The following is a 12,414-nucleotide window of genomic DNA, read 5'->3' on the forward strand; positions in this document are numbered from 1 at the left end:
TCCTAAGGGGTAACTCGTAAAAGTAGAGCCCTTTGGGCAACAATTTCGTCCGTTTTGCTCTATCTTGTACCGTTTCGGCGCTATTGGGCATTTCTTGGCGAAAATAACGTGAAAAAGACAAAATGGTCTATTAAATCGTAAAAAAGGCTTCATGTCACAGAATTGTACAGGGAGTAATACTTTAACCACATATTGCGGGTCGCACCACACCCTCTTTTGGGCTTAAAGGTCCCTAGAGTATCTAGTATCACTAAAACGTTGATTTTTACATAACAATCAGTCAAAATTCGAACTTTTAATGAAAACCGTTACCGAACAGCAGAAGTTTCATGTTCCTAATTTTTGAGTAATAAGACATCGACAAATGGTTAAAGTATGTCAAAAATATAGGGCCTGGAAGGCCCTGTCCCCCTACACCCTGTCCTTAACTCGTCTCGGGTGTCAGCGCCGCAGGCCTAGCTGTATGTGCGCCAGGCGCGTCGCAGCGTAGCAGTGTTTCGTGAGATATCGCGAAGCCTGTTACGCGAGACGTGGTCTGGCGTACATATAGCTAGTTTTCTTTTAATCAACTAGGATGTTCAAACCTTCTGAATAAGAGACCATTCTCTATGACCAGAGAGTTAAACTGATACCGTAGAGACCTAGTTTTACTACTGTTTCCAGCAATCTCCTGGAACTCAGGTCTCTCTCCATCCTGAACTGCAACCATGATAGGCATTATGTCTGGATCTAGTAATTGGGCCTTTCTAATTTATTTATCACTGAGTCCATTTGGAATTACTTTCGTCCAGTGGACTTTTACCGTGTCTGAGGTGAGTCTGATTTGTTTTCTTTCACCTAACAGACATGTTGGGCAGTTATCGTCACATTTTATTTCTATTTGACACTGACAAACTAACACTGTTTTGTCTCTTTCTTCCAGTCTGTCACATTTCTTGCAGTCATCACATGGTCTCCTGGATAAAGCATCAGCATGCCCTATGCTTGTTCCTTTCACATGGACCACTTGGAATTTGTATGGTGCTAATCTTTCAAGCCAACGTGCAAGCTTACCTGTAGGATTTTTGAAATTCTTTAACCATTGCAAGGCTGCATGGTCTGTTTTAACCACGAATGGTGCACCTGCCAGGTAATGATGGAATGCTTTTATCGACTCTACTAGTGCCAGTAACTCCATGTGTGTTGCGCAGTAATTTCTCTGGGCAGGGTTAAGAGTTTTGGACCAATAGGCTATTGTGACTTCTTTTCCGTGCTGTTGTTGGCTTAGGATACAACCAAGGCCAAACAAACTAGCATCTGTGGTGATAGTAAATTCACCTTGAGTCACATCTGGGGTACCTAATATGGGCGCTGTTGTTAGAAGTGTCTTTATTCTATCAAATGCCTCCTGACACTCCTGGGTCCATTCAAATTCTTGCCCTTTCTTTTGCAACTTAAATATTGGATTAGCTATAGATGCCATGTGTGCGACATACTTAGAGTAGTACTGCACTAGACCTAGCCATGATCTTACCTCTTTTACATTAGTTGGTACTGGCCAACGCATTATTTTCTCTATTTTATTTTGATCCGTTTTTATTCCTTTTTCAGATAGCCTGTGTCCCAGATAGGAAACTTCTGGCTGGAATAACTCACATTTCTTTGCTTTTAGCAAGAAACCTGCTGCTCTGATCCTGTTGAATAGAGCCTCTAATCTTTGCAACATTTCTGGGAAATTATCCCCACCTATGCAGATATCATCAAGGTAAGCTGACACTGTGTCTCCTAAATCATTTTGAGGGTTTTTCTCGAGGGCTGGAGTGATGATTCGGTCAGTAATATACTGGAAGGCACCTGGTGCTGCAGCCAGCCCGAAGCTTAGCCTGGTAAACTCAAACTGTCTATGTGCAAGTCCCAGACCTTCCGGTAATATTATAGCCGTCTTGGGTTGATCATCTGGATGTATCTCGAGGTTGTGGTATCCATGGGCTAAATCAAAAGCATGATACATCTTTTTGCCTCCCATAAGATGCAACAAGTCCTGTACCCTTGGTATAGGTGTGGCTGGGACCCTAGTGACTGCATTCAATGCCCTGTAATCAATACAGACCCTTACTTCTTCAGTCTTTTTCATTACACACAGAATTGGAGAAGCCCAGGCTGATTGACTGGGTATGATGGCCCCTTGTTCCAAATACTTTTTAATGGTCTCCATTATAGCCTGCCTATAGTGTATGGGTATGGGCCTTGCTGTCTGCTTGATGGGTGTATGGTCACCTGTGTCTATTCGAAATTTTGTCCAGGGACATTTACCAAAAGTAGTGTTATCCTTGGCAAAGATGTCATAGTGTTTTCTTAACAATTTAGCTAACTCTTGTCTTTCTGTTTCAGACAGTTCGGTGCATTTGTCTACCAATGCCTGGAGATCCTTAGGGAGTGGTTCACTCTCCTTAATCTCTGGCATACTTGGTGTCGTGTTATATTCTGCATCTACGAACTGAGTTGTCTCATGGTGTACCACATTTACCTGTGCTGTATCCTCTGTATCTTCCTCTCCTCCTTCGTTAACAAAAAAAACAAACTTTGGGCCCAAACAACAAGATAATCTTAGAAACGTCGTCTGCTGATTCTTTTGTCGTCCGTGAGTAGTATCTTGGGGATACTGCGTTTCTTGTAACAGCTAAAATTCCTAATTCGCTAACTTTTTTTGTTAACCTTTCTTATAGCATTTTGTACATGTATTGAGCGGCTTACCATGTGTCATTACACATCTGTCATCCGTTTTTAAATGTTGATAAAACCTTCAATATCTTGCTTTCCAGCCATCATCATTGACTGCGCTGTATGAGAATTTGTCAATTGTGGAGTATAGCCTGCTAAACAACTCTCATCTTTCTTATTCAGATTTGTATTCTTATTCCATGAGTATGATAACTTTAGATTTCATTAATATTTGTTGTCGAATTGTTTCATAAGGCTATGATAGGTGCCTGTATGAAGTGACTTTAACTTGATTTTCTGTTCCTCAATTTGTGTACATGTTTTAATTCCTAAAATTCATATATCAAAGTGACAGTTTGTGACAGATTCAGGAACAACTTGTATAGTTTTTTCCTTAAATATGACACCTTTTTTATCAATATGTAATCTTTCTTCCTTTCATTGATTTCTTCATCTCTGCTTGTACTGTTTTCATGTTTTAGATATTTTTTTTTTACTGTTGTAACTACAACCCCAAAGAGCAGAGCTCCATAATCGGGGCGGTTCGTATTACATGCTGTGGCGCAGTGCCGATATGAACATGTGAAATAGAATATATAGTAGAAATATAGAATAAAAAAATAATAACATAAAATAAATGGTAAAGATGCAATAACAGAAGATAAATATTTTGCTTGTTGAACTGTCATTGAGCTTGAAGTGTTGCCTTACATTTGGTCTTAAATACTTCCACTGATGAAGATGAGATAATGTCAATAGGGCGGGAATTATATGCAGAGCATATTTTATTATAAACACCTCTTATACCATATTTGGTTGAGTTATGTGGCTGGTGATGTATGTACAATGAATTTCTGGTGCTGAATTGATGAATTTCGGAATTGAGAACAAATTCGGTTAAGCTTCTTTTGTGACCATTGATAATACTTTATGCAAAAACAGCGGCAGACAGATTGCTGAGATCTTGAAGATTAAGTATTGTAAGAGCGGCATATAGATCTTTCGTGTGGGTTCTTGGATGAAGGTGAAACAGTGTTTTTATAGCTCGGTTTTGCAGGGTCATGAGTGGCTTAAGTCTTGTGAGGGTGTCTGTGGTCCAGATGATATTCATGTATGAAAGATGGCTTTGGATGAGACCATAGTATATGGACATTTTTGTTTTATCGTTTAAAATGGACCGAAGTCTGAAGAGGATTCCCACTATTTGGCTTACTTTGCTGATAATGGCCTTAATATAATCTTCCCATTCCAGATTTCAGTTCTAGATTTCATTTCTAGATTTCACAAGTAATTGTGTAAATTCATAAAGGTTATCTTTTGTGCTGACTAACATATCTGTTCTTATGATATTCCTTCAGTTTCTTGATAGTAAAGGTTGCAGTTATAGTTGCCTATTTTAGTGTGGTTTCTAATTAGGTTATGTTGATGATTTCATTGTTTTCAGGGTATAACCCAATTCTCGTCGTCTTGTTTGTTAGCCCGCTCTTTTGCTTAAAAGCTATATAAGCGGGCTTATGCCATCGCCTCTGTGTCTGTCTGTCTGTCCGTCTGTCCGTTCCCCAAGAAGGCCGGTTCAAAATTTTCTTCTAAGAAGAAGAGTGGGCTTATTTTATGGTGGCACATCATTAATAAAACGTGTACACTTTCATGCAAAAAAACACAAAAAAAACAACATTTTTTTTTGTTGTTGTTTGAACACGTTCGGTGTCATTCATAGTATGCCTGGAAAGATATTTAACTTCTAGGCCTAGTCTTATGTACCTTTTCATAAGTGTGTTATTGGATTCATAAGCTAACATCAACAACTTAAAATTTTGGCATAACTTGCATGTATTCTACAAACTGCGGCACACACAGCCAAAGATGTTCAGCGTATGAAAAAAATATTTCGTTTGTTGAGTTTTCATTACGAAGTAGACAGAAAAGGTACCTGGCAAAAAGATGGTTCAAAGCGAGCCGTCACTCAAACGGGCCGAAGGCCCGTTTTCGGAGAGAAGATGTATTACAACATGAATATTCAGAAGGGACGGGCCGAAGGCCCGTCCCAAACGCCGCCGGCAGGCCAAGCTGGGCCCGCTCCCTGCCGAACCGAGTTGCCGGTGGAGCGAAGCGGAGCTGGCAACTTGGTTTGGCGGAAGAGCGGGCCCAGCTTGTTTTTTCTTTATTGGAGTCTAGCCATTTGTATCCTTCCATTTTTAAATCTTTCAAATTTCACAGTGCTTGTGTTGTCTGGTTTCCATTGTAACAAACAAACATTTTCGGCCATTGATTTCTTTCAGACACTCTAATTTTTTGGTTTTAGTTTTTTTTTCAAATTCTCTAGTTATTTATTTCAAAAGATATCACCATGGATGTTAATGATGAAAGTACACCTTGATAAATCTTACCAAAACTCTTTTCCAAAACCTTATAGTTTTTTTTATATAATTAGAGTTTGTATTCAAAGATTTACTGATCCTCGTTTTCTAACATAACTCAATAATTTTTCTTCCTTGTCCTTTTTAAGGCAATTCTAATTTAATAAACCGCATCATATTTCTCTCCCTCCAAATGAAGTGCTTACCATTGTTATCAATTCATATTGAAGTTTCGCTTCTTTAGATTCTTTGCCTCTATTAGCTGTCTGTTATTTTCTTGACCTATTGATTTCTTAATTCTTATCTTTCGTATATTCTTGGTATGTTCAGGAATGTTCGTGGTGTATGGATCTCGAACACCAAGACGATGAAGAAACGTCTGTTCCCATAGATATACCAATGGTAAGCACGGTAATCTTTGTTTTATCTTTGTTATATATTGATTTTATGTTAACTTTAACTTATATCATGATTTTTGTTTTACTTTTTAGGCTCGTGAAAGTGGGAAGAATATATTAGTCAGTCTGAAGACTGGGCTATCTTTTCTACTCGATTCAAAATATCTTACTCATCTGAAATTTCAGTTGTCGGCAATACAATACTGATATTGCATTCACTCCTTTATTCTACTGATAACTGTATACAAAAAAATATTTAAGATTTCTTTTCACATCTAGAAATGTTACCTTTCTTTTTTAAAAGGTTTGATGTTTCTTTTGGTTGTTTTTGCCTCATTTGTGTATAAGTATTATCTTCTCTATGTGTTATTAACACTTTCATCTTACTGACTACTCAAATTTTGGTGTATTCAAATGAGTTGGCAGCAATTTGTGTTGTTTGTAAATCCCTTGTTCTGTTTTTTCTATTTTAACGTCTATAGCAAAGGCATGCCGTGGGCCAATTTCAGACTGGCGATGACCCCCCACCAGAACGAATTGCATATTCCACCCCATCGACATCAAAAGAAGTGCAGGAAGAACATTTTGATTCTACCTTAACAGTAAAATTTTGATTTCCATTGTATTATTTTTAGTTTGTGTATGGTAGTTTTTTCAATTTTGTTCTGTTCTTCTTTTTTAGCAATTTGGAAGAAAAACATGAGTGATGTTAGGCCCTGGTGTTTGTGTGTACCTTACTGACCCTGACATACATGATCTAGTTTGCAAATTGGATGACAAACCAGTATATAACCCAAAATCAGCTGACGATGAAAAAAAATTAGGTAATATATTTTGTAGATGAGCACTGTTTACAATTTGTAGGTTATTTTATCACTTTTCTAATGTAAGTCTTTAATTTTTCATATCTTAGGTCGAGATTGATACTGATTCTGATGAAAATGATTCTGAAAAGAAATCAACATCTTGGAAGAAAGATAGTGACAAGAAGGACAACAAGAAAAGGAAAAGTTCTAAGGTATGAAATTTTGTTAATCTTGTTGTCTTTACTAGCTATTGAACTGTAGTATTATGGCAACATTAACCCTAACCAGGTTACAGCAGAATACCCTCAGTCACGGCCACTAGTGATCACTATGGAGGCGACACCTACACTCAGACCCCTGAACCATTTAATTGTTTTACGATCGCCTTGTTCTTCTTGTTGTTATGCCAAACACTGAATAAATAGAGGCGCGAGCCTTTGACTCGTCGCCATTTACCACTCATGCGATCTGTTGTTCACATGATCTTGGCTCTCCCGTAACCCCCAGTACTACATTGGTCGCAGCGGTAACAACATGGTCGACGACGCTGGCGAGCCCAACATGTTCATGGCGCAGAAGTATGGACGAGGAAGAGGTGGACGTAGAGGCCGTGGAGAACGAGGACGTGGACGTGGCCGTGGACGAGGCCGCGGGCGATACCGACGAGTTATGGAATTCGTTATCGCGGGAGGTGAAGGTCCTCTACGTGCACAACAGCAGCGACGAGGAGATCGAGAACGACGACCACCCCGACGTTTTCGCGAAGAGGGACAGGAGGGAGAAGCACTTCAAGGTGCGGGGCCAGCGCCGCAAGGCCAGCAAGAAGCAGACCCAGAACATTAGCAGGGCGCCGGAGCGCGTCAAGGCGCCGCCGCTGACCAGGGACAACAGGTCAAGGAAGATGATTTTGATGACGAATACGAGCAGGATAGCTCCAAGGCCCGGACCGAGAGCACGGAAGGCCTCGCCGTGGGCACTGTACCATTTGGAGCGGCCAGAGAGGAAGCATCATCACCATGGCCCAAGACAAGACACACCAGAGCAGGACGGAGGAGGTACTGGGCCGGAGCGGAGCACGCGGACAGTACGACGACGCCGAAGAAGACGCCGATTACGAGCAAGAACATGAGCAGGCGCAGGTGCATCAAGACCAGTTGTTCGCCAGATTCCTGGAGGCGATGGCGAGGACGGTGGGCAACAACAAGCCCAAGAAATACAACGAGGCGCCGAAGTACGACCGCGAGACAGACTATACGATCTACCAAATCCAGTTCGATACGGTCGCGGAGGCCAACGACTGGAACATCCAGGACCGCAAGACGGCCCTGATTCAGGCCCTGACAGGGAATGCCACTGACGTAATCGCAAACCTCAAGCACCAGGAGGTGCCGATCACATACGAGAGCCTGGACGAGGCTCTAATCCGAACCTTCGGCAGGTCCGCCTCTATGTGGCAGCGGAAAAAAGACTTCACTACTCTCACACAAGAGAAAGACCAGACTGTCAGGCAATTTTCCCGTCAGGTGGAACGGTTGGGGAGGGCATACCTCCGAAACATGAAGGAGCAAGATATCCAGGAGGACCTGGTGGAGAGATTCATCAAGGGTCTGGCAGACAAGAAGGCCGCATCACGCTTGGCATTCGCAGCCCTGCCCAACCTGGACGAGGCCCTCAAGACACTCAATAGGGGCCTAAGTCTACAGTTAGAGGAGCCTCCAGCAAAACGAGTCCGTCTGACGAAAACAGAAGAGAAGGAGGAAGGGGAGATCGAGGAGAAGGACGAAGCTACAGAGGAGAAGACCTACAAGGTCAACATGGTCTTCCTCTCCAGCTCATGTCAGCCTCCACGTCCAAAGCGGACGCACAAACCCAGCATGGCCGAGGCCGCGGCGGCAGAGGGCTGAGAGGAGGAGGTCGAGGCTCGAGTAGAGGTAGAGGTGGCTGGTCGGGCCAGTCGGACAAAGATATGGTTTCCCACGTGTGCAACAGGAAGGGCCAGAGAGCAGCCAACTGTTGGCACAACAAGGGCAGGACCCCTTTTACATTTTGACGAGTTACCCCTTAGGAGAACATAAAAAAACTTACTTTTTTGGGGAATTTTTGAACCTTGGATACCCTCATTCCCCCTCCTAGGGGTGGTTGCCAGGATTTGCCGTAGGCGTTTCGTTCTCTAGGAGTGGACCTTAAGATACCCTGAAAATTTCAAGTCTCTAACACATCTCCTTCTAGTGGAACAGACAGACAGACACACAGACACACAGACAGACAGACAGACACACACGAGGTCGTTTGCATAAGCCCGCTGGATAGCTTTTTCAAAGCAGAAGGGCGGGCTAAAAACAACAACAGTAAAGAGCGGGAGACAAAAGACACGCACGAAAACCCAGCGCAGACAACGCGCGCAAAGATAAGGGCTATGAGGATCGTAAAGCTCCTCAAAAGTACATTTTTGCCTCTTATATAAATAAGAACCAGTCAAACGAAACTCCGGTTGAGAGAAGGGCGAACAGGGCCCGCACACAAAAACGGCCTCATCACCCTCAAAGGCATGGTGATAATACATGAAAACTATCACAAACATGGTGGGGCAGGAGAAGACACAAAGGCAAAACAGGCGGAAAAACTCACTTAAGACGATGACGTCCTCCTCATCCTCACTAACGAGATCAATGAGTTCGACCTCAGGAATCCCTTGTTCAACGTCATTGAGGATCGCAGCAAAGAATTCATCCACCATGGCGGCATTAAGGTCAAAGGCAGGATACTCCACACCGGGAGGTGGAACCTGGGGAACAACGTACTCGTTGGGAGCGGGAGGGGCTCCATGATGAGGAATCACCATCTGTTGAGTAAAGGAATCAAACAATAAAAATCGAAACAGGAGAAACACAACAAATGAATAGGCAGAGGAGTAGCAGAGGAAAGACACTTACGAAACAATTTCCGAGGCAACAGCCACATTGATAGAATGTCTCGTCCAGCAGGACAACTTCAGGGACATAAATGTCTAGAACCACATACGACGGATTAAAAACTAGCCAAAGAGGATGGTCAGTAGTGGCTTGGATGCATTTACCACAGATATAAAAAGAACACAGAGCGTAAGCATTCTAAGACACCCTAACGGCCAAATCGAAATCTGAGCAAACACGGGGATTTAAGGACTAATACTTACTTTCTGAACCTTCTCATCCACCATGTTGTAGCCGGAATAACGGTTAATTAGTACACGGTGAGGGTGAGCCATTTTTCAAAGAAACAGGTCAAAAGAAACTCCGCGAAACAAGAGGGCGACACAGCAGCTTAGTCTAGTACGACGACCAAGATGGCGAATGACCGTTGGAGGGAGTTGGCGCCAAAGCGCATCGTCCCCACGGAAGGAGGGGAAAAGGAAGGAGTGGGGGTAACCCACTGCGCATGAGCGGCGCGCGCAGCCGAGTATGAGAATAAAAGAGTAACGCCGCCAGAACAGTCTGAGCAGGCAGAGAGTGAGCACGGCTAGCATAACAGCACTAGCCGAGAAATAAAGTTCTAAACCAAGGAATTGGATAAAGAACCAGAGTAATTAAACACGTCAAGACTCAAGAAAACGCTGGAATCAAAGGAAATCACCAATCAACGCAGGCAGAGGAAGATCAATGCTGGATTAGATACGCGAAGAATTTCTATTTTTAAAAGTTAAGTATTCGTAACCTTCAAGAGGTTAATAAGAAACGTGGTAGTGTTCAAAAATCAAAGGTACCACGTAGATAGGTCTAGTCAGTCGTGTAGGAGACACCTAGGGCCAGTTAATTACGGCCCAAGGCAAAGGTTTAAGTGGTCAACAAATACTGTTCCAGGATTATTTGTGTGTTCCAGGTACACTGGTACACCTTTCTCCCACAGCAAGTTCACATCAAGATTAATTTGAATTTTTGAGGCATGGAACTCCGTAGTTGATCTCCTGAATGGATTTTTAAACTACTATTGATAGCAAGTCGATAATGGTCCGGCAAGGAATCATACTAATGCATTGCTACATGCTAGGAGGGAAGTCAATTTCTTTTTGTTTGCCCACCGAGCCAGACTAGTAGGTTTGAATAAGCCGTAGGTTTGGCAAAGTGGAAGTTCATAGGTTTAATTAAGTTGAAATTGTTTAGAATTTGTTCATTTATTTATCAACAATGTTTAAAAGTAGAGTCAGTTCAATTAATTTGTACGTTAACGTCCAAGTGCATTGAGTGAAGTTCAAGGCAAAGCTCTTGTGATTGTTAAATTTTCTGAGCATTTTTAGGGAAGGGTTCTAAATGAAGGAAGTAGTGTAGTATTATGGTAACATTAACCTAACCAGGTTACAGCAGAATACCCTCAGTCACGGCCACTAGTGATCACTATGGAGGCGACACCTACACTCAAACCCCTGCAACATTTAATTGTTTTACGATCGCCTTGTTCTTGTTGTTTTGCCAAACACTGAATAAATAGAGCCTTTGACTCGTCGCCATTTACCACTCACGAGTTCTGCTGTTCACATGATCTTGGCTCTCCCGTAACCCTAAACCCTAATGCTGCAATATCATACCATTTCTTGTAAAACATAACTTGTTCCAGATGGCTCCATCAATTTACTACACAATTTTAAGAGAACACTTTGAGCACAATATTTTGAGTCACTGAATGGTTGGTAAACTATTACAAGGTAGATGTACGCCAGACCACGTCTCGCGTAACAGGCTTCGCGATATCTCACGAAACACTGTTGCGCTGCGACGCGCCTGGCGCACATATAGCTAGGCCTGTGGCGCTGACACCCGAGACGAATTACGGAGAGGATATAGGGGAAAAGGGCCTTTCAAGCCCAAAATTTGACATTGTCGAACTATTTGTCGGGCTCTTATTACTTTAAATTAAGGGAGATTAAACTTTTACTGTTCGGTAACGGTTTCCATTAAGAGTTCAAATTTTGTCAGATTGTTATGTAAAAATATACGTTTTAGAGATACTAGATAATCTAGGGACCCTTAAGCCTAAAAGAGGGTGTGGTTCGACCCATATTGTGTGGTTTAAGTATAACTCCCTTTACAATTCTCTGACATGAAGCCTTTTTTACGATTTAATGGACCATTTTGTCTTTTTCACGTTTTTTTCGCCAAGAAATGCCCCATAGCGTCGAAACGGTTCAAGATAGAGCAAAACGGACGAAATTTTCGTTCGAAGGGTCCTCCTTTCACGAGTTGCCCTTTAGGAGACCGTAAAAAAATATTTGAAAAATAATAATAGTTTGTTACCTGAGGGTATTGATTTTTTAAAAAGTCAATTTTTGAGCTAGAGTGCTCATCTTCGAACTCGATCTGTCTTTTTATGATACAAAACGACCCTGAAATTCCCAGATCGCTCTCTCAATTATTTCTCGAGTTATCGTGCGAACAGACAGACAAACAAACAGACAGACAGACAAACAAACAGAATGAAACTTTTCCGGTCAGTGGAGTTATGGGCTTCGCTAATCGCTCAGCCAATAAGATATTGTATAAAGTCTAGACTCAGCTTACTTTTTTATGGCAACGCCCCTATGTCATGGAAGTAGCCATTCATTTCATTTAAGATCTGTTTTAGGTATTTTTCGGATATGTATAAAATTTCATACTCATGTTCTCTCGACCAATCCAAGGTACAATCTTCAACCATAGTCCTTAATTCTTCAATTTCTTCTTCTTCTTCTGCTTCATTCATTGTGTGGAAAATCATGTCAGCATAGTGGTTCAGGTCATCTTTATGTAGAATTATTGCTTCTTTAGTTAAAGTAACTAGCTATATGTACGCCAGACCACGTCTCGCGTAACAGGCTTCGCGATATCTCACGAAAGACTGTTACGCTGCGACGCGCCTGGCGCGCATATAGCTAGGCCTGCGGCGCTGACACCCGAGACGGGGTAATAGGAGTGTATATACAATTTTTCGAAATGAAGTCTTTTTAACGATTTAATGGACCATTTGATCATTTTCACCTCATTTTTGTCAAGAAATGCCCCCTAGCACCTAAACGGTACTAGAAAGAGCCTAACAGACGAAATTTTCGCCCATAGGGCTCTACTTTGACGGTTTACCCCTTAGGAACCCATAAAAAAATATTTGATAAATATACATTTTGCGACCTGTAGTTTTTGATTTTTT

At 42.0% G+C, this 12,414-nt stretch overlaps 1 protein-coding gene across 1 annotated transcript; it reads left to right on the forward strand.

Moving 5' to 3' along the window:
- Positions 1 to 914: 914 nt before the first annotated feature.
- Positions 915 to 2,954, forward strand: LOC127749422 (uncharacterized). Its single transcript, XM_052267462.1, has 5 exons — positions 915 to 1,129; positions 1,591 to 1,744; positions 2,371 to 2,542; positions 2,706 to 2,717; positions 2,802 to 2,954. The coding sequence occupies exons 2-5, from the start codon at positions 1,728 to 1,730 to the stop codon at positions 2,952 to 2,954; spliced, it is 354 nt and encodes a 117-aa protein (XP_052123422.1). The 5' UTR covers positions 915 to 1,129; positions 1,591 to 1,727.
- The last annotated feature ends 9,460 nt before the right edge of the window (positions 2,955 to 12,414 follow it).

The sequence above is a fragment of the Frankliniella occidentalis genome, unplaced genomic scaffold (assembly GCF_000697945.3).
Source record: "Frankliniella occidentalis isolate FOCC.00 unplaced genomic scaffold, Focc_3.1 Scaffold53, whole genome shotgun sequence".
NCBI lineage: Eukaryota > Metazoa > Arthropoda > Insecta > Thysanoptera > Thripidae > Frankliniella > Frankliniella occidentalis.